The 23,494-nt window shown below is 40.4% G+C and overlaps 1 protein-coding gene across 1 annotated transcript; it reads right to left on the bottom strand.

Annotated features, from left to right (window-relative positions):
- Positions 1 to 74: 74 nt before the first annotated feature.
- tspan2a (tetraspanin 2a) lies at positions 75 to 20,011 on the bottom strand. Its single transcript, XM_035796244.2, has 8 exons — positions 19,799 to 20,011; positions 9,198 to 9,300; positions 4,593 to 4,690; positions 3,950 to 4,024; positions 3,727 to 3,822; positions 3,539 to 3,601; positions 1,775 to 1,858; positions 75 to 1,630 (listed from the first exon to the last, which is right to left on the bottom strand). The coding sequence occupies exons 1-8, from the start codon at positions 19,865 to 19,867 to the stop codon at positions 1,565 to 1,567; spliced, it is 654 nt and encodes a 217-aa protein (XP_035652137.1). The 5' UTR covers positions 19,868 to 20,011; the 3' UTR covers positions 75 to 1,564.
- Positions 20,012 to 23,494: the final 3,483 nt, after the last annotated feature.

Raw genomic sequence — 23,494 nt, 5'->3', positions numbered from 1 at the left:
GCTCTTAACCGGGTTAAATAGTCTGTATTTATTTGAGCTTTCTCTCGGGGTATCCCAAACATTTTAAAAGAATAGAAACTTGCTCCCATTACTTTTATTTTTACAGGCAATTAAACGGCTACTAAATGGACATGCATTATTAGCATAAACTGGATTCTACAACACAGACGGTGTGCTCGCACAATCTTAACATCCCACAAGAATTCACACAATGTACACTAACTCACTGTAACAGTTCACACATTGCATGCTCTAAAAGAGATCACTCGGGACAATGCTAAATTACATGTATCATCTAGACTTCAGAAGGTTAGACATTTACAGAATGACAGTACTTCATAAAATGTAGCTGCTTCCCCGACCCAGAACACTGACAATTGTTATTTCAGAATGTCAGTCAAGTTGAAACAGGCTCTTTTTGGATTGTAGGCCCACACTCCCAGCTCATAAAAATGCAGGGGATACTTCTTAGCAGAGCACCACTTTGCTAATGGAGGTAAGTGAGGGCAAAAACCATACAGGTTTGTTCAAGAGAAATATGCAGTTGTGTGAGGATCGGTCACTTGGGCTTGTCTGTACAAAGATGTGAAATGTATGCTGCAAGTCCCAACAACAGTTATGTAAAACTCCCAAGACTGGAGTTGTTACTGACCGACATACAAGCAGATGATGGGTGACTACAGTAGCCCCTGTACACGCAATTAACCCTTAAAATGGGAAAGCTGCATTTGCTACATCCATTCTTGGACTTAAGTTAATATGTACGCATTGATACTTGAAGAATATACCGTATTAACGCCTTCATGGGTTTAGTTCAACTCTTGTACCCCGCCAGAACCCCCATAAATGCTTGTAAATGTAAACAAACATATGGCCCCAAGACATGGTTAAAACTCATTTTTATATCATGAATGGTCAGTCCTTGCATCCATAGCTCTGTCTATTCATTTGAGAGTGGTTACAGCCCCATCCCTCAGCTTTTTACCAAAACGGGTTGGTAACACACTGTTTCAACTGTTGATTGCCCTTTTAAGCTGAGGTTACCAAAGACATTGGATCAATAAGGTTTTTAAAAAAAGCACACACAAAAAGGGAGTTTATATTTACAGCAATGCTCCTCCGCCAATCACATTTCTTTCGTCAAAAAAGGAAGACGTTACATGGAATGCTAGCGGTGTTAGAGGGGAAAGATGGAGAATGTCTCAGTGTACTGCCAAATCCTGAGACATGTTGCGCTTGGAGAGAAGCGCAGAGAGGGACCAGATATTTAGTTAACAGAGATGCCAGAGGAAAGAGAGATGGCCTGGTCCCATTGGCTCCACACAGTGCTGGCCACTGTCTAGGGGATGGGGAAATCCTGGTGATATTTCGGGTGTGATATCACACCCACACCACCAAATTGACCCCATGGACTTGTATGGTTTGTGTTTAAAAAAAAAAAAATATTTAAAAGGCTCCCCTTGTCATCCAGCCCAGATGTGATGTCGCCTCCTCATTCAGGCATGGCGATTACAAAAGGGCTGGTGGGTCTGCAGGGTGGGAGGGGTAGAGATACGGGGCCTGTCTATATCACCTCCCTGTTGTTCCGAATTGCACAGCAGAGGACCATACTGAAGATCATACCAATGACCTGACGGGAGAGCAAAAAAAACATCTATATTAGTAGGCTATAAGCTTGTAATACAGTTTTTTTTGCAGTATACTGTGTAACATATTGTAATTAATCATATGTAACATAATGTAATTTGTGCCCGAGTGTCAGTAAGATCCTTACCATTACTCCTGCTACACCAATCCCCACATATCCGATAATGTAGAGCTTTTCATTGAAAAAGACCATTATTGCATTCAGACAGTCCTGGAAACATATAGATATAGGATCATGTCACTTACAATACCTTTATTTACTATTTCTTACAAAACAATAAGAGCATATTAAGGGTATATTAACCATATGCTCTAAGCACAGTTAATGGCACCACTGTACTATAACTAGCTTATAAAACTAAGATTTTTTTTAGTTTGTAATGTGACTAACAACTGTAGGTCTACAGTAATGGCGCTCAGTAGGGGAAAATCAGTTGGCCTATGGTAAAAAAAAAATTGTTTCAACATAAGAGGATTCATCTTTGCATCTTATAGCGTGAAAGCGTGGGAAAGGTGCCTCTTCTTTCCCCAGGAAATGTGGTGTCTTTACTGTCCCTAGGAAATATCACTTCTTATTTAGTGTAAAATGTGGATTCCAAAAGGCTTTAAATATAAAGGTCAGGTGTCCTTTACTTTAAATACACAAAAATATGGTTCTTGAAAGGGAAATGAATAACTTTTTAATACTTTTATTCAATGGATGTAGGAGTTTTTGCCATGTCCCCAGTTGTTATTCAGCAACTTCCACGAGAAATATAAGCCATATTTTTTTTTTTTACAAAATTTAAAATCCTTCATTATTTTATAGTTCTAGTTAAATTCTCTCTTATCAATAACGTTTTTTCTTGATTATTTTATTTAAGATATTCTTTGTGTTCCTGATATCACTTTCTATCCTGTTAATTTGTTGAAATTCTCAGTTTAAGAAAACAACCTCTTCCTACAATGACACCACATTCAGGAAGTGTCATAATTTCTTTGGTGGTAAAACAATGGTGAAATGATCAATTAAATATAAACACTATGTCTCACTCATACATTTCCACCTTATTAGGCTATATTTTTGAGAAAATGTACCAAATTTCTAAAACACTATGTTTGATAGAGAAATTAAAATCCTGTTCAAGTGCTCAGCAGGTAGCCTAGTGGTTAGAGCGTTGGGCCAGTAACCAAAAGGTTGCTTGACTGAATCCCCGAGCTGGCAAGGTAAAAATCTGCCTTTCTGCCCCTGAGCAAGGCAGTTAACCCACTGTTCCCCAGGCGCCGAAGACGTGGATGTCGATTAAGGCAGCCCCCCCGTAACCTCTCTGATTCAGAGGTTCGGTTAAATGCGCAAGACACATTTCAGTTGAAGGCAGTCAGTTGTACAATTGACTAGGTATTTCCATTATGCTAGCTCAATCTTGCTCACTGACAGAGCTTTGGCTAATTTAGGGTCCAAATGTATGCACCTAACAGGTTGGAAAATGCACCAAAATAAAAATGAAGTGCCTGAGATTGACCAATATGTTTTTCTGAAAGTCAAACATGTCCCTTTTCTGATAGAATAATTTTGAAAAGTCCCCTAAAGTTATGAGTTCCAAAGGTCACTGCATAGTATGAATGACCCAGCAGCGCCATTGAGGCAACCTCCATTTTGATGTAGTCACTTTTCTACACGATTGAAAATTAAATACCAAGATACATAAAGAACAAACTCTCAGCTTTAGGCACATACGGCAGATTTAAGCGGCGACCCGGTCGGACACGACTCCAACAGGGTCACCAGGAGGGATTTAGCCAATGAAGTTGGAAGTCCAACCCAGTTGTCTAAAAATGGTGGAAGCCCTCAATGTCGCTGCCCATATTAATATAGCCTTTTGGCCACTAGAGGCCTCTATCAGAGTTGTACCTTTGTGTCTTCATCAGCATCAGGACACAAAGGCGAAGGCATGGAGACACCACAGCAATTCAGCTACGGCAAAAAAAAAAAACATAGGATGTCAAAAATAAATATTGTATATCAAAACATAGAAATGGACAACACTGACACATGATCATGAACATATGAGAGCAAAAATAAAATGTAGTTTAACTCACAACATTGTGGTACATTTCAGCTACAGTAGTGCCGTTGGAATGTTCAGAATTCTCTGAAATAGATTCACTATAGAATTGTTGAACGTCTTCGATGATCTAAAACATAGATTAAGGATGAATCAGTAATTCAAATAAGTAAGAGATCGAGATTGCAGTATAAACAAGTGGTTGTCTTTAACTCACGTTTAATTAAATATCGGAACATTGATTAAAGTGGATATACCTTGTCTTTGCTCATGAATCCAAACACACCTGCAGAAACCTCTGCACCAAAGATTACAAGAAGGCAGGCAAAGAACTGCAAAACAGAGAGGGCAGTGGTATGTTAATTCACAGAGTATCCTGTACATTTGGCCAGGAGATTTCCCTGGTCAGGACATATGGTCAGCTAAAGGTCAGGGCCTACAGTATGCTAATACAGTCGCTAGTGAAAGTCTACACACCCCTAGCATAATCTTCACATTTTGTTGCCTTAAATTTAAATAAAATATATATATATATATATATATTTTTAAAATCTGATCTCCACAACCGACTCCAAATTTTCAAAGTGAATTCAAAATCAAAGTCTTGTGGTGGCAGCATCATGTATCGGCAGGAACTGGGGAGTGTCAGGGTCAATAGAAATTTTAAAAAAAAAAAAAAAAAAAAAACCTAACTCTGGATAAAGTAGTATTTTTTTGCAGAACAATTACACACATGTGAAGGCCAAAGAGATACCAGAACGACTTTCCAATAGGTGTTGATTGTTCTTGAGTGGTCTGGTCTCAGTTCGGACTCAAATTTGCTTAAAAATCAGAGGCAAGGTTTGAATATTGCTGTCCTAAGGCTAGGCACCTAAGGTAAATCTCCCACCAATTACCCACCGACGCAAGGAGACACTGTGACTCCTTCACAGCTCCGCAGCAACCAAAGAATCCCACCAGCATCATGACCCCGCCTGCACCAATCAGGATGTACACAGCTGAGAGAGAGAGAGAGAGAGACACACAGAGAGAGACACAGAGAGCGAGAGAGAGCAGTGAATCAACAGAGGGTGGCAGCATTAGGCAAGAGTGTTAAACATGGATTCTACCACGCAGCAACACAATCTAACTACAAAGTCAAGTGTTGGGAGTATCCAGTATGTAATACTATCTTCATGCTGACTTTATGAACTGTAAGTTCAAATGAGTCACAGAGGGAAAAGTGGTGAAAATTCTCATCATTAAAACAAAGTACTTTCCCACTTCAAAGTGCTCATTGCACATTATTCAAAGTTACTCTCGGTTGATTTGAATATATTTTGCACACCCTGGATAGCAACGTGTTGCTAAGGTAACCCAATGTTCCACTTTGCTGAATTTGCAGCAGTATATATATATATATATATATATATGTCTCTGTAATCTGTCTCATCAACACAAAGCTCATATTTTCAGAGGCCTGTGGATGTCCTCATTAGCTGCTCCACCCCTGCCTGAGCAACAATAACCCTCTCAATACAAGGAGCAGGAAGAGAGACCATCATCGCAGGGCAGGCCTAACAAAGACTCTGCTGGGGTAGCATCTGCTCTGAGACTAGTGTCACGGTCACCACAGCACTGCGGCTGGGATGGTGTCATCTCATCTCCCCTGTGATGCTCCCCCATGCCCCCTCAGCCCAGCCTTCACGACCAGCCCTTCCCCGAGACAGTGAAACAGTGCGACACTTAGACGATGTTAAGGTAGAGTAATGGTACACCTGGGAAGTCCCCATGCTCAGTGTTTGGCTTAAAATCGACGACACAGGCAGGAACTGCTACGGCTCCCTAATTAAACCACATGGGGGCCCGTGGTGCGCTGAGGTTGTTTTCGTTGTTTAAGAACAATAGATAGGAGGTGAGGCGAAACGGTCCACTGTGGCTGCACTCTGGCTGGGAGAGGAAACTGGAAAGAAGAGGGCTTGGCTAAGCTCATAACTGATCTCCTGCTTTACACAATGGAAAACATCATGAGACAAGACAGGCACCTTGCTTTACACAAGCAAAAGCCGGCGATGTTGAGAAGAGAGCCCTCCAATCCAAACACATGTACAGCTCCTTTTCAGTGTCTGCGATATCTAAGCATTTGCATTTCTGTGCTGCCCCAACATTGGTGGAGGTTATCAATGGGCAATGCAAATCTTTGAGCGTTCAGTGTGCACATTGACGAGCACTGTAAGTACACTGCTCCCCATAGGCTTGGCTCAGCTTACACAGACACAGAGGCACAGAGGTGACAGAATGGAAAGTGAATCATCCGTAGGGAATGCTGCCTCCTTGTCCCTCTATGATATCCCTGTCTAATTAGTCTTGTCTTCAGTGCAACTGCAAAAAGGTAACCTTTCCCTCACACATTGTTCTTATGCTGCCCAATATAATATTTATCTTGTATCCAAGGCTCCCTTGGACTATGACAAAACATGATCAATCTTAGTGCTATGTTTCTGCCCGGACGTTTGTAACGTCTCCACGTTAAAATGTGAACTCAAAATGGATCCGAATACGAGGCTGTGCGTGTATTGTTGGCCACAACAAATACAGAAAGCCTTATTGGATACGATTTTGAGTTTGGTTTATGATTCCTGTTGCTGCTGTTCTATTGCTACCATTTCATTACTAATCGAAGCTGTCATCTGATGCTTTATGGGGCTTTGTTTTTTTACTGTGAGCCGGTCGCACATTTACTATCTGCAGACTGCTTGCTTTTCCGCAGAAAAGTCTAGGGGTCCAAGTTATATGTAACACGATTCTCTCGCCTTGTTTTATATAGCACATCTGTTCAGGACAGGTGATTGTTATACATTGCCTGGACATGACCAAACTCAAGACGTCCCTATGTTGGTGGTAGCTCTCTTTGTACCACATGGTTTGGATGCCCAGGCAAGAGCTGGTATAGCATTTGCATTGAAAGCCAAAATGAAGTTATGGTGTCATCATAGCCAGCTACATTGCATACATCATCCCATCAGTGATGACACACCAACCCAAAAGGCTTGGGCATGTACCCAGTTCTTCTTTTTTACTCTTCTTTTACTGCATTTAACTAGGATTTCATAGAAAACGCTGGCATCAGATGTCGGTATCACAATGTGCAATGAATTATGCAGTTTTTGATGATATCATGACTCTCTGGCTGATGGGAGTGGCGGTCGCTAGGAGACAGTCGACTCAGAGGCCACCCAATGAGCTACAGCACCCTGAGGGCAGCAGCCAACTGGGTGAAGGCACGGTGAAGAGTTGGTAAAGTGAGTCACCATTTTTAGGTTACACTCTAAATTTGAAATAACAAGAATAGGCTGCATTCTACTCATGTCCATGGTGACCAGGATATTATACGGAACACCGATACTTAATAATGAATGTTGAGAGGTCACTTGAAACACAAGACAGTCTTTGAATACATACAGTATACAATGGCTAATATAGATTGTGCCACGACATGGGGCAGGCAATGTGTGAATAAAATGTTATTTCAAGTGTAGTTTGCATTTAACCGGACGCTCAGGAAAATGCCCCTCCATGCACTTTCTCTTCAACAAGCTTTTGTGGAGAATATGTGTCTGTTGTTGCAGAAATCAACCTATTATTATGTCCTACGAGGGTATGACCGCAGGCGATTTAGTGTAACTTTAATTTTAGAATAATCCTTTAAAAAAAATACAAGGTTCCTGTCATAGCGTATATGTTCCTATGGGACAGAAACAAGAACAGGTTAGATTGATGGGAAATGCTCCAACAAACACAAAGATACTAGAGGTCGACCGATTATAATTTTTCAACTCCAATGCCAATTATTGGAGGACAAAAAAAAGCCGATACCGATTAATCGGCCGATTTTTTAAATGTATTTGTAAGAATGACAATTACAACAATACTGAATGAACACTTATTTTAACTTAATATAATACATCAATAAAATCAATTTAGCCTCAAATAAATTATGAAACATGTTCAATTTGGTTTAAATAATGCAAAAACAAAGTGTTGGAGAAGAGAGTAAAAGTGCAATATGTGCTATGTAAGAAAGCTAACGGTTAAGTTCCTTGCTCAGAACATGAGAACATATGAAAGCTGGTGGTTCCTTTTAACATGAGTCCTCAATATTCCCAGGTAAGAAGTTTTAGGTTGTAGTTATTATAAGAATTATAGGACTATTTCTCTCTATACCATCTGTATTTCATATACCTTTGACTATTGGATGTTCTTATAGGCACTTTAGTATTGCCAGTGTAACAGTATAGCTTCTGTACCTCTCCTCGCTCCTACCTGGGCTCGAACCAGGAACACAACGACAACAGCCACCCTCAAAGCAGCGTTACCCATGCAGAGCAAGGGGAACAACTACTCCAAGTCTCAGAGCGTGTGACGTTTGAAACGCTATTAGCGCTTACCCCGCTAACTAGCTAGCCATTTCACATCACATCGTTACACCAGCCTAATCTCGGGAGTTGATAGGCTTGAAGTCATAAACAGCAGAGATGCTGGCAAAACGCACAAACGTGCTGTTTGAATGAATGCTTACGAGTCTGCTGCTGGAGCCTGTACACGTTGGAGCAACGACAGTCCTTTTTCGCGAATGCGCACTGCATCGATTATATGCAACGCAGGACACGCTAGAAAAACTAGTAATATCATCAACCATGTGTAGTTATAACTGGTGATCATGATTGATTAAGTTTAATGCTAGCTAGCAACTTACCTTGGCTTCTTACTGCATTCGCGTAACAGGTGGGCTCCTCGTGAGGCAGGTGGTTAGAGCGTTGGACTAGTTAACCGTATGGTTGCAAGATTGAATCCCTGAGCTGAAAAGGTAAAAATCTGTCGTTCTGCCCCTGAACAAGGCAGTTAACCCACCATTCCTAGGCAGTCATTGAAAATAAGAATGTGTTCTTAACTGACTTGCCTAGTTAAATAAAGATTAAATAAAATGTGTAAAATAATAATAATAATAATAATAATAATAATAATTACAGATTGTTATGAAAACTGGAAATCGGCCCCAATTAATCGGCCATTCCGATTAATCGGTCGACCTCTAAATCGGTCGACCCATTAAATACTGTACTTCAAACGTATTCCTACCTAATTAACATTTACATTTAAGTCATTTAGCAGACACTCTTATCCAGAGCGACTTACAAATTGGTGCATTCACCTTATGACATCCAGTGGAACAGCCACTTTACAATAGTGCATCTAAATCTTTTAAGGGGGGGTGAGAAGGATTACTTTATCCTATCCTAGGTATTCCTTAAAGAGGTTAATTAATTAAACGTTGTAGGTGGCTGGGCCATGTTCAGTACTAGGATATGTGCAAAACATTTTTGAAACAGAGGAAGATGTAACACTTTGCTTTGGCTATGTTGTGCAATACTGACCATGGTAACTAAGTACAGTACAATAATTCCAACAGAACCAGTGGGGAAGGTGTTCAGCCGGTCTAGGGTCCTGGTCTAACTGTGGACTCACCTATGAAGAAGGTCTCAGGGGCTCCCTCTTCATTCAGAAGCTGGTCTGTCTTTGGGTCAAACATCAGCCATAACCCCACTGCCAACACCAACGAGCCACACAGCTGGGGAGCAGAAAAGATAAAGCATGCACATACATGAAACAAATAAATCCTCAACATTCAGGGAACATTCACTGAACAACAACGCAACACAGTAATCAATCAGCACATCTTGCACACTACTGTTTAGTCTACACAAATGTGTATTTTGTCATCACAAACCTTGACCTTTTTTTAAAGCTTCATGTTGCATACTACAGATGTGAGATACTGTACAGACCGTCTAGTGTCTATGACCTGACCTTGAGAACAGATCAGGACACTGCACAGCATTGGTCCCCATGAGAGCTTAAATAGAATAACCCATTGATTGAAACCCAGTAACACAAGGTGGTGTCACCCATGACTCCATGTGACTTTGTCACATGTACCATCTGGCTTTTTGTAGAGGCCTGGGCAGATATTCTTGGGCAGATACTGTTCAGTAAAATGCTTTACTCTGAAAACCACAATGACTGTCAAAAAGGCTGTTTCAATGAACATTCAGTATCAAATAATTGACTTCACAACTAACTAGCCCTTGTGTCCGAGGTGTCGATGTTGGCGCCACTGCTGAAATCTAATTAGCATAATGAAAACATCCCCATCAAAATCTGTCAGTTTAAGCTAGAGATATCAGTTTTTTTTGCATGGGCTGCGTCTCAATCCACCACTTCCGCCAATGGTGGCCTTCTGCATCTGCAGTGGAAGGTGGCCAAGCTACAGTGGTGTTTGTCAGACCATGAGACATCCCGAAAATCTGCCTGTAGCAATCCAAAATAACTAATATGACACCTATATGGAAAGATGAGACTCTCACGAGGGTGTTCTGTTATGCTCCATGACCCCCACAAGCGGCACCGTACCGCCGATCTGCCAACTTCTGTCTGTAGCATCCAAACAGTTTGGGCTACACACTAATATGACCCCTATATGTTTTGCTCTAAGACACCCACAAGCCTCACAAGATTTGTCTGAAGATAGCTCGGTACCAGCTAAAATAATTTTTGGAAGTAACAATTATTGAAAATAGTTTAGTGCCAAAAAAAAGGAGATAAATATGGGTAAAAATGTATGACTAATTTCCTGATCTCTCAGAAATAGGACAGAAATTATAAAACAAACTTCCTTTTGATTTATTTTTGTTTTTCCATGTACAGTTGAAGTCGGAAGTTTACATACACTTAAGTTGGAGTCATTAAAACTAGTTTTTCGACCACTCATCAAATTTCTTGTTAACTATAGTTTTGGCAAGTCAGCTAGGACATCTACTTTGTTCATGATGCAAGTAATTTAAAAAAATTTGTTTACAGACAGATTATTTCACTTATAATTCACTGAATTACAATTCCATTGGGTCAGAAGTGTACATACACTAAGTTGACTGTGCCTTTAAACACCTTGGAAAATTAAAGAAATTGATGCCATGGCTTTAGAAGCATCCGATAGGCTAATTGACATCATTTGAGTCAATTGGAGGTGTACCTGTGGATGTATTTCAAGGCCTAACTTCAAACTTTTTCACAAGTCTGGTTCATCCTTGGGAGCAATTTCCAAATGCCTGAAGGTACCACGTTCATCTGTACAAACAATAGTATACAAGTATAAACACCATGGGACCACTCAGCCGTCATACCGCTCAGGAAGGAGACGCATTCTGTCTCCTAGAGATGAACGTACTTCCATGCAAAAAGTGCAAATCAATTCCAGAACAACAGCAAAGGACCTTGTGATGATGCTGGAGGAAACAGGTACAAAAGTATCTACAGTGGGGCAAAAAAGTATTTAGTCAGCCACCAATTGTGCAAGTTCTCCCACTTAAAAAGATGAGAGAGGCCTGTAATTTTCATCACAGGTACACTTCAACTATGACAGACAAAATTAGAAGAAAAAAAAATCCAGAAAATCACATTGTAGGATTTTTTATGAATTTATTTGCAAATTATGGTGGAAAATAAGTATTTGGTCAATAACAAAAGTTTATCTCAATACTTTGTTATATACCCTTTGTTGGCAATGACAGAGGTCAAACGTTTTCTGTAAGTCTTCACGAGGTTTTCACACACGGTTGCTGGTATTTTGGCCCATTCCTCCATGCAGATCTCCTCTAGAGCAGTGATGTTTTGGGGCTGTTGCTGGGCAACACCGACTTTCAACTCCCTCCAAAGATGTTCTATGGGCTTGCGATCTGGAGACTGGCTATGCCACTCCAGGACCTTGAAATGCTTCTCACGAAACCACTCCTTCGTTGCCCGGGTGGTGTATATGGGATCATTGTCATGCTGAAAGACCCAGCCACGTTTGATCTTCAATGACCTTGCTGATGGAAGGAGGTTTTCACTCAAAATCTCACGATACATGGCCCCATTCATTCTTTCCTTTACACGGATCAGTCATCCTGGTCCCTTTGCAGAAAAACAGCCCCAAAGCATGATGTTTCCACCCCCATGCTTCAGAGTAGGTATGGTGTTCTTTGGATGCGACTCAGCATTCTTTGTTCTCCAAACACGACGAGTTGAAAAAGTTATATTTTGGTTCTATTTTCATCTGACCATATGACATTCTCCCAATCTTCTTCTGGATCATCCAAATGCTCTCTAGCAAACTTCAGACGGGCCTGGACATGTACTGGCTTAAGCAGGGGGACACGTCTGGCACTGCAGGATTTGAGTCCCTGGCGGCGTAGTGTGTTACTGATTTTAGGCTTTGTTAATTTGGTCCCAGCGCTCTGCAGGTCATTCACTAGGTCACCCCGTGTCATTCTGGGATTTTTGCTCACTGTTCTTGTGATCATTTTGACCCCACGGGGTGTGTTCTTGCGTGGAGCCCCAGATCGAGGGAGATTATCAGTGGTCTTGTATAACTTCCATTTCCTAATAATTGCTCCCACAGTTGATTTCTTCAAACCAAGCTGCTAACCTATTGCAGATTCAGTCTTCCCAGCCTGGTGCAGGTCTACAATTTTGTTTCTGGTGTCCTTTGACAGCTCTTTGGTCTTGGCCATAGTGGAGTTTGGAGTGTGAATGTTTGAGGTTGTGGACATGTGTCTTTTATACTGATAACAAGTTCAAACAGATGCCATTAATACAGGTAACGAGTGGAGGACAGAGGAGCCTCTTAAAGAAATTGTTACAGGTCTGTGAGAGCCAGAAATCTTGCTTGTTTGTAGGTGACCAAATACTTATTTTCCACCATAATTTGCGAATAAATTCATTAAATATCCTACAATGTGATTTTCTGGATATTTTTTTTCTCATTTAGTCTGTCATAGTTGAAGTGTACCTATGATGAAAATTACAGGCATCTCTCATCTTTTTAAGTGGGAGAACTTGCACAATTGGTGGCTGACTAAATACTTTTTTGTCCCACTGTATATCCACAGTAAAACGAGTCCTATATCGACATAACATGAAAGGCCGTTCAGCAAGGAAGAAGCCACTGCTCCAAAACCACCATAAAAAAAAGCCAGACTACGGTTTGCAACTGCACATGGGGACAAAGATCGTACTTTTTGGAGAAATGTCCTCGGGTCTGATGAAACAAAAATATAACTGTTTGGCCATAATGACCATTGTTATGTTTGGAGGAAAAAGGGGGATGCTTGCAAGCCGAAGAACACCATCCCAACCGTGAAGCATGGGTGTGGCAGCATCATGTTGTGGGGGTGCTTTGCTGCAGGAGGAACTGGTGCACTTCACAAAATAGATGGCATCATGAGGGAGGACATTTACGTGGATATATTGAAGCAACATCTCAAGACATCAGTCAGGAAGTTAAAGCTTGGTCGAAAATGGGTCTTCCAAATGGACAATGACCCCAAGCATACTTCCAAAGTTGTGGCAAAATGGCTTAGGGACAACAAAGTAAAAGTATTGGAGTGGCCATCACAAAGCCCCGACCTCAATCATGTAGAACATTTGTGGGCAGGACTGAAAAAGTGTGTGCGAGCAAACCTGACTCAGTTACACCAGCTGTCAGGAGTGGGACAAAATTCACCCAACTTATTGTGGGAAGCTTGTGGAAGGCTACCTGAAACATTTGCCCCATGTTTAACAATTTAAAGGCAATGCTACCAAATACGAATTGAGTGTATGTAAACTTCTGACCCACTGGGAATGTAATTAAATAAATAAAAGCTGAAATAAATACTATTATTCTGACATTTCACATTCTTAAAATAAAGTGGTGTTCCTAACTGACCTAATACAGGGAATGTTTACTAGGATTAAATGTCAGGAATTGTGAAAAATTTAGTTTAAATGTATTTGGCTAAGGTGTATGTAAACCTCCAACTTCAACTGTATGAACCTGGTATTCAATGTGTGTTCTATGGACTAATAGAAGTAAGGCCATATTCAATGTTTCATCAATAAAAAATGTATATACTTTTTTTTTATAATTAAAGGAGTCTTAAAATTCCAAATAAAATGGCTAAATGATCCTTGGTATAACCATCTTCAGGCAATTCCATATGTTAGCTTACTACAACCCCCCTCCTTAAGGATTACAAGTGGACAACTAATAGTGTAATGTTGTAATAAAAAAAAGACATATCTCGTCTGTCTTTAACCTCTGGGGACTTTGGCCTTCAGAGTACTATGTAGCAGGGTAGCCAGATTAGACACTGCCTTAAGGTCAGTGTTGCATTTGAACCCCCTAATGATAATGGCAAGTATAGGCAGAGAGTAAGCTGATCCTAGACCTGTGCCTACAGCTAAAACTCAGAGCAGGACAGCCCATAGTGTCTCAGCCACAGGCTGTGCCAGCCTCACAGGCCTACAGATGGGTGATGTAACACACTGGCATTGGCTGCCCGTTGGCACTGTACCCCAAACTGACGCTGTACGCTTTCTCCTGTCCACTATGACCCGCCCTCTTTGGCTCGTCTCACAACGCCACTGTTTTTTGTCTCTTAACTGGTAACAAAGGGCTGATGTCTGACAAAGTGACATCACTCTTCCCAGCAAAAAGAAAGTCACATCACAGTGCCAACTTGTATGAGAGAGGGGGATAGGAAATATGGTTGGCCATCGTAGCTACAGTATGTTGGAAATGTACCAACAAACTGCAGTTCTGCAAGAAGTTCAGTAGGCTTATGCTATATGTACACGCTGTAAAATATTACCTGTAAAATTTACAGTAACTTCCTGGCAGCGATTGGCCTAAATGTGTACTGTAATATAACTTACAGTAAGTACCAAGTCAGTTACAGTAATCTCATTTACAGTATAAATTAGAATTACAACATCTTACTGTTATTACTAAGTGACATATTACCCAGTATTATTTACAAGTTTTAATTTGTACATTTTGGTAATTTAGCGGGCGCTCTTGTCCCTTAGCAACTTGCATTTGGTGCATTCAACCAAGGTGGATAAAAATATAAAAAACACACAAATCATAGTCATAGCAAGTTAAACGTTTCTGTAACAGTTACTGAAAATGTGGCTGTAGTTGAGGATGCACTGGTCTTCAAAATAATTACAACAAGATATCTTATGATCTCTGGATAGTGCCAATACATTACTGGAGATATTGATGAGAACTTGATGCCAGCTTCCTGTAAGTTACTATAATGTCAAAGTAATGAAACATACTACAATACTGTAAAAGTGACTAATGAACTGTAAGAACGTAATTTTCTCCACAGTATTTTACAAGGGATTGGAGCAAGCAGGTTGGCTGCTAGGCATTTGTAAAGTTCAGCACATTAACAAATAACTATGTGTTTCAAATCACTTACCATTTTAGAGGCCTTAAACAAAGGCTTCCAAACTGGCTGTGATTACATGGCAAAACAGATCAAATGAATGTGGTTAAATATTCAACCATTAAAAGTTTAAGACCTGCTGCTACTCTGATCTCTCCCCTATATACATACATGTAACTGTTAGGGAACCACTACAACATATCAGTTAAATTCATACAGCTTTCTTACTAACGGGTGCAACGAATATAGCCTCTTACAAGACACACCTCAAAATATGTTAACGAGTCAGAAACATCAATACCATGCACTCACTATTAGTGAGTGACGTTTACGTGTAATACTGGAGCTCTGAAATATGCGTCGAAATAGCTAACGCCTCAAACACACCTACAGTGTTTTTTTGTGTTAAATGGCACACAGCATCATCTGGATATGAGTGCAACAAAAGTTCAATATTCACCTTCTGCAACCATTTCTGTCAAGCTGTCTACACATATAATTTGATGCATGTTCGATAAACCCAACGTGTGCACCACACAGAACGCACTGCAACTGCCTCTGCAACGCAATGCTGCAAGGCACACAAAGCATTGAATTGGAAATGAATGTGCTTCCGGTGTACCAAAACGCAAATGACACTGTTGGTGTGATCGAGGCGTAACTTCAAAGCAGTGTGCGGATGTGTGTATCACTTTATCAGAAGTACGTCATCAGCTTCGTTTGATCACGTGCATTTTTCAAACCCTGTGTTGCAAAAACGCAAGATCCCACTGATTTTACTGTGGTTCCAGTGCTTTCTTCGATTAAGCGGCTTTCAAACACCAACCTTTACTGGATAACATACTTAAAAATATATAGTTAGGATTTTGTACATGTCATTTTACCTGAATGGTAGATTAGAATGTTGAGTAGGGAACATTCAGGGACATCAGGGTATGAGGTTGAATCCTGTTTAAAGTGCATTAGTTTGAAAATAATTTAATGTGAAACCAAACATTCTGCCCTGTTGTTCAAATAATTCATTTGATTTAGTATAGTATAAGCTTCTGTGTTAAGCATCCTAAATAATGCCATATATTCTGTTTTTGAAAAATAGTCAACTTGAAGGCAAAAAAAGGAAAGTATGACGTAAGATGGAATACAATTGATTGTAGGCTATTAAAGCAAACAACTTACCGCTGTGCCACAGAGTTTAGACAATTTCAACAGTAAAATGTTTTGTAAAATGTGCATTCTACAGTGTCTTAGTGTTGAAATTACAGAAAAGTATTACAGTGTGCTGTAAAACACATTTGCAGTATTTTGCTGTGCATTCTACAGTGTTTACTGTTGAAATTAGAGAAACGTCTTACAGTGTAAATCACAACAGTCTAGAGCAAACTATGCATACTGCTGAAATAGATGTCGTAATAGTGCAATTACATAAACCATTTCTTTCATATTTAAATAACATTTTATGTGGAGGTTCATTCACACTTTGAGTTGACACTAAACATGAAGTTCAGTCAGTCCTGTAGAACTGTGACCTCAGAATCTCAGGTACAGATGTAATAATCAAATCCAAATGTAATAGTCACATGCGCCGAATACAACAGGTGACATTTTTTATTCTTTATTTCACCTTTATTTAACCAGGTAAGCTAGTTGAGAACAAGTCCCCATTTACAACTGCGACCTGGCCAAGATAAAGCAAAGCAGAGCGACAGAAACAACACAGAGTTACACATGGAATAAACAACCGTACAGTCAATAACACAATAGAAAAAAATAAAGTCTATATACAGTGTGTGCAAATGGCATGAGGAGGTAAGGCAATAAATAGGCCATAGTAGCAAAGTAATTACAATTTAGCAGATTAACACTGGAGTGATAGATGAGCAGATTATGATGAGCAGATGATGGTGTGTAAGTAGTGATACTGGTGTGCAAAAGAGCAGCAAAGTAAAAACAATATGGGGATGAGGTTGGTAGATTGGGTGGGCTATTTACAGATGGACTATGTACAGCTGCAGCGATCGGTTAGCTGCTCAGATAGCTGATGTTTAACGTTAGTGAGGGAAATGTAAGTCTCCAGCTTCAGCAATTTTTGCAATTCGTTCCAGTCGCTGGCAGTAGAGAACTGGAAGGAAAGGCGGACAAAGGAGGCGTTGTCTTTGGGGTTGACCAGTGAGATATACCTGCTGGAGCGTGTGCTACGGGTTTGTGTTGTTATCGTGACCAGTGAGCTGAGAAAAGGTGGAGCTTAATCTAGCATAGACGTATAGATGACCTGGAGCCAGTGGGTCTGGCGACGAATATCTAGCGAGGGCCAGCCGACTAGAGCATACAGGTCGCAGTGGTGGGTGGTATAAGGCGCTTTGGTAACAAAACGGATGGCACTGTGATAGACTTCATCCAATTTTCTGAGTAGAGTATTGGAAGCTATTTTGTAGATGACATCGCCAAGTCGAGGATTGGTAGGATGGTCAGTTTTACTAGGGTAAGTTTGGCGGCGTGAGTGAAGGAGGCTTCGTTGCGAAATAGAAAGCCGATTCTCGATTTGATTTTGGATTGGAGATGCTTAATGTGAGTCTGGAAGGAGAGTCTACAGTCTAGCCAGACACCTAGGTATTTGTAGTTGTCCACGTATACTAGGTCAGAACCGTCCAGAGTAGTGATGCTAGTCGGGTGGGCGAGGGCAGCGAACGGTTGAAAAGCATGCATTTGGTTTTACTAGCGTTTAAGAGCAGTTGGAGGCCACGGAAGGAGTGTTGTATGGCATTGAAGCTGGTGTGGAGGTTAGTTAACACAGTGTGCAAAGAAGGGCCAGATTGTATACAGAATGGTGTCGTCTGCATAGAGGTGGATCAGGGAATCACCTGCAGCAAGAGTGACATCGTTGATATATACAGAGAAAAGAGTCGACCCGAGAATTGACCCCTGTGGTACCCCCATAGAGACTGCCAGAAGTCCGGACAACAGGCCCTCCGATTTGACACACTGAACTCTGTCTGAGAAGTAGTTGGTGAACCAGGCGAGGCAGTCATTTGAGAAACCAAGGCTATTGAGTCTGCCGATAAGAATACGGTAATTGACAGAGTCGAAAGCCTTGGCCAGGTCGATGAAGACGGCTGCACAGTACTGTCTTTTATCGATGGCGGTTATGATATCGTTTAGAACCTTGAGCATGGCTGAGGTGCACCCATGACCAGCTCGGAAACTGGATTGCACAGCGGAGAAGGTACGGTGGGATTCGAAATGGTCAGTGATCTGTTAATTAACTTGGCTTTCAAAGACTTTAGAAAGGCAGGGTAGGATGGATATAGGTCTAAAACAGTTTGGGTCTAGAGTGTCACCCCCTTTGAAGAGGGGTATGACCGCGGCAGCTTTCCAATCTTTGGGATCTCGGACGGTACAAAAGAGAGGTTGAACAGGCTGGTAATAGGGGTTGCAACAATGGCGGCGGATAAATAGGGGTTGCAACAATGGCGGCGGATAATTTTAGAAAGGAGAGGGTCCAGATTGTCTTGCCCAGCTGATTTGTACAGGTCCAGGTTTTGCAGCTCTTTCATAACATCTGCGATCTGGATTTGGGTGAAGGAGAAGCTGGGGAGGCTCGGGCAAGTAGCTGAGGGGTGTGCGGAGCTGTTGGCCGGGGTTGGGGTAGCCAGGAGGAAAGCATGGCCAGCCGTAGAGTAGAGCTTATTGAAATGTTTGATTATCATGGATTTATTGGTGGTGACAGTGTTTCCTAATCTCAGTGCAGTGGGCAGCTGGGAGGAGGTGCTCCTACTCTCCATGGACTTTACAGTGTCCCTCAACTTTTTGGAGTTAGAGCTACAGGATGCTAATTTCTGTTTGAAAATGCCAGTCTTTGCTTTCCTGACTGACTGTGTGTATTGGTTCCTGACTTCCCTGAACAATTGCATATCGCAGGGACTATTCGATGCTATTGCTGTCCGCCACAGGATGCTTACTTACAAGCCCATAACCATCAATGCAGTTCAAGAAATTGTATTTAGTTTATTTGGTAAATATTTACTTAAAGTAAAAAATACTTTTTTATTGTAACACAATGAAATAACACTATATAAAGAGGGCAGAGGTTAGTCAATGTGTGGCACCACCTAGTATATCGGTCCTGGATGACAGGAAACTTGGCTCCATTGATGTACTGGGACGTACGCACTACCTACCGTCTGTAGCGCATTACAGTCGGATGCCGAGCAGTTGCAACAGGATTTGAACATTTAGTCCATTAGTGCAGTTGCTTGGTCAATAAAATTGACAAAAGTAGGCTACATGAGAAGTGCAATACTGTTAATATAACCAAGTGTTAGTGCGTGTTTTCAGTAAATGTATGTAAATCATGAAGCTCATGCGCAAATTCAACAACAACAAAAGAGTGATCAAACTAAGATCCTTCAACTATATCTGGAGGGAGGTGAGTCGTGGTTAAAGGAGTTACCATGAGAACATGTCTTTGAAGAAATACTGCTGTAAACATTTCATATAACGTGCGAGAGAGCGCGCACACTCGCGCTTTCTATCTCAACCATCAAATAAGAGAATATGATTATATTTGGTAACAGCATGCGTCCATGAAAATGAGTTACGTTGATAAAAATCCGACAACAACAGAGGAAATGTACTTTCCCTCCGGACCAGCAGAATAATATAAATGAATCAGCTTCAGCAGCGTGAGAGATGGATTTGCTGCAAAAAGCATCTGCAATTTATGAAGAATCACTATAAATCACAATAAACATGCATGCACACATGCAACCATGTTTATGATCGAATAAATGTATCGGTGGTAGGATCAACACTTACCCAGAATATGAAGTTGAAAACAAAAAGAAGATATTTCACGCATTTCATCCCACCTTGCACTTTACTCATGATTCCAGAGATTCTGTAAATCCGTCTCTAATACGACCAATAAAACAATGAAAAGACAGCGATACTTTGTTCTACATGCGTCTTTGACATCAACAATAGTCTACAGCCGCGCTGCAATCTCAAAATGACAACATTGGAGAAGCTTTACGCGTGTTGTTGGACCGCCCATTTCCGTCATTGGTTTATGAGTGGTACAAATTAATCCGATGGCAAAACTACTATGCCCTCATTAAATAAACCAATTATCAATATTTTGGGATTTTAAACGTCCACTTAATTTGATTGTATTTGTTTCTTGTAACAAGCCTATTTTATCCTAGGCTGAAACACTTTATCAAAGGACTGCATTCATAAGTGTATGTTTTAAACTCGTGCAATATGAACTATTAACGGTTTGTTATAAATCTATATTATTTAAATACAGTAATGTTTCCCTAAAGACATTATAGCATGTAGAAAAACATGTCTACGCTAAATAGAAATGTGTGGGTTGATTTCATGCTCAATCAAATGGCATTCTATCTACAGATTATAGTTTAAGATTGTATTTCCAAAAACTGAAACTTGTTTGGGTGCAAATGTTTACATTCAATAACTTTCTACCCAACCCGTTGAACTGCATTATGCCAAAAGAAAGCCGAATACATTTACACCAATAAGATAAATCGTCATGGCTGTAATGATACACTCTTAGAAAAGGGTTCCAAAAGGGTTCTTTATGGGAGGGATAGGGTTATACCAAGAGCCGTTTTGATCTGAAGAACCCTTTTTGGAAGACATGGATTCTGTATCGCGACTGTATCGCGAGGATATGAACCAGATGCAGATACAGGAGAAAGGTGCTTTGGTTCTCAGAATATTTATTATCACAAAGGGTCAGGCAAAAGTGCAGGTCGAGGGCAAGCAGAGGTTCGCAATCCACGGCAGAGTCAACAAGGGGCAGAACGGCAGGCAGATAAACAGAAAACGTAGGTATAAATACACAGGGGATATTGTAGAAAAATAGGAGACACCTGGTGGGGGGTTGAAAAAAGCACAAGACAGGTGAAACAGATCAAAAGGTTCTAGAAAGTAGTTTTTTATGATTCTTTGAAAGGCAAGAAGGGTTCTACATTGAACGTTATCATATTTCCCAGCATGCGCGATGGCAGGGTGATTTTCAGAATTGTTTGTTTTGATATGTGTTTTTTTGCATGTATATTGATTGGTTGATTAATGTTATGCTAGACAAAGATACATAGCATAAATGTTTCTAAACTAATCCATACTGTTAATAGGTGGATTTATTGCACCCCTTACCGAGATGGTTGTTACAGTTTATATGATTGAGACAGTCTCAATAATTATTTTTTTCAATCCTGGCAGTCATTCGGAATTCAGGTTGTGGGTAATAAAAAAAAATCACGCTTGTTTGGACATCATAACTCTATTGATGGGAAACTACATTTCCTAAAGCATTGAAGCTTTCCAGGCAATTGTGTAGAAAAACGGTTCATTTACTCAGAGCTTCATTATCAGTTCACAATGCACATTAATGACGTATACTGATCAGCAATTAAAAACAAAGTGAGTATCAGTTTATTTTTTTCTCCACTGATTTATCAAAACTTAATGGCGCGGCTGTAAAGTTGTTTGCTTTAATAGCCTGCAATCAGTTGGATTCCATTTTACATCATGCTTCCCTGTTTTGCCTTCACATGGACTGTTTTTCAAAATGGAATCTATAGCAGTGCAGAAAGTGTGGTTCCACAAAACTCTTTTCAAAATAGTGTGCCATCAACATGATTCGACTTAATACCTTCACATCCCTGGATTGTCCAAAGTTCCCTACTCTACCTGCTAAGCTACCAGTCAGGTGAAATGATATGTACAAAATCCTAACAATATTTATAGGTACGATATCCAGTAGAGGTTGGTGTTTGAAAGCAGCTTAATTGAAGAAAGCACTGGAACCACTGCGAGATCAGAGGGATCTCGCATTTTGCAACACACGGTTTCAAAAAGCATGTGATCAAACTAACCTTCCGACGTCATTGATGACGGACTTCTGATAAATTGATACACTCATTGGCACACTGTTTCGAAGTTAGCTGCTTAGCAATTTCGATGTATGCCTTGGAGCTCCAGTATCAAATGTAACCTCACTACCTAACTCTGTCTGGATTCAAATAGGAATTAAACATCACATTGCAAGCCAGCACAGTGTGACTTACAGGCCTGATGTGGCCTGTAAACCAGGAGTTTCCCCATCACCACTGAGTTAGGGTATAACTCGACCTTCAAATAAAGGCCTTATGATATATGTAATGTTTTGTCATAAATAATTTAATTTTAAAGGATAATAAGGCTGGTGGAACCTTGAGGGTTCCAGGAAGAACCCTCCAAAGATAAAAGGGTTCTCGGTATATCCCTTCATAGAGGGTTCTAGGAAGAACCTTCAGATAATAGTGGTTCTCTGTAGAACCCTGTAGATGTCCTGGAACCATCTATGAAGAACCCTACATAGATGGTTCTAGGTAGAACTCTGCAAAGGTTTCTACCTAGCACCAAAAAGGGATCTCATTTGAGCACAAACCTAAGAACCCTACATAGTTCTACTTAGTAACTTTTTTTTCTAAGAGTGTAAGTAGGCCTTTATATTCGTTCCTAAATTATAAATAAATAAATGAGCAGTGTCCAATGGGCTTTAATCTAGAATCAATATGTTTATTATGGAAATAGTCCTGTGGAATTTTCGTTATACCCAAAACACCATCATGACTTTTGTAGGTCCTATTGCCTCTGATCTGGTGGATTCACTAAACACATGCTTCCTTTGTAAATTATGTCTGAGTGTTGGAGTGCCACTGGCTATCCGTAAATTAAAAAAACTAGCAATGTAAGGAATATGAAATTATTAATATTTTTACTTTTGATACGTAAGCATATTTTAGCAATTATGTTTACTTTCAATACTTAAGAATATTTAAAACTAAATACTTTTAGACTTTTACTCAAGTAGTATTTTACTGGGTGACCTTCAATTTGACTTGTCCTTTTCCATCAAGCTACAGTGAGGGAAAAAGTATTTGATCCCCTGCTGATTTTGTACGTTTGCCCACTGACAAAGAAATGATCCGTCTATAATTTTAATGGTAGGTTTATTTGAACAGTGAGAGACAGAATAACAAAACATCCAGAAAAACACATGTCAAAAATGTTGTAAATTGATTTGCATTTTAATGAGGGCAATAAGTATTTGACCCCCTCTCAATCAGAAAGATTTCTGGCTCCCAGGTGTCTTTTATACAGGTAACGAGCTGAGATTAGGAGCACGCTCTTAAATGGAGTGCTCCTAATCTCATCTGTATAAAAAACACCTGTCCTATCAATCAATCAGATTCCAAACTCTCCACCATGACCAAGACCAAAGAGCTCTCCAAGGATGTCAGGGGCAAGATTGTAGACCTACACAAGGCTGGAATGGGCTACAAGACCATCGCCAATCAGCTTGGTGAGAAGGTGACAACAGTTGGTGTGATTATTCGCAAATGGAAGAAACACAAAAGAACTGTCAATCTCCCTCTGCCTGGGGCTCCATGCAAGAACTCACCTCGTGGAGTTGCAAAGATCATGAGAACGGTGAGG

Source organism: Oncorhynchus keta, chromosome 21 (genome assembly GCF_023373465.1).
Source record: "Oncorhynchus keta strain PuntledgeMale-10-30-2019 chromosome 21, Oket_V2, whole genome shotgun sequence".
NCBI classification, from domain to species: domain Eukaryota; kingdom Metazoa; phylum Chordata; class Actinopteri; order Salmoniformes; family Salmonidae; genus Oncorhynchus; species Oncorhynchus keta.
This window is presented reverse-complemented; position numbering and strand designations above follow the sequence as displayed.

Excerpts from the sequence above, each read along its gene's own strand:
- tspan2a (XM_035796244.2), bottom strand. The coding sequence starts at position 19,867 with ATGAGTAAAGTGCAAGGTGGGATGAAATGCGTGAAATATCTTCTTTTT. Across the intron at positions 4,025-4,592 it reads CACAGTGTCTCCTTGCGTCG|TTCTTTGCCTGCCTTCTTGT; the intron begins GTGGGTAATTGG and ends TCTGTTTTGCAG. Across the intron at positions 1,859-3,538 it reads ATGCTGATGAAGACACAAAG|GACTGTCTGAATGCAATAAT; the intron begins GTACAACTCTGA and ends ATATGTTTCCAG.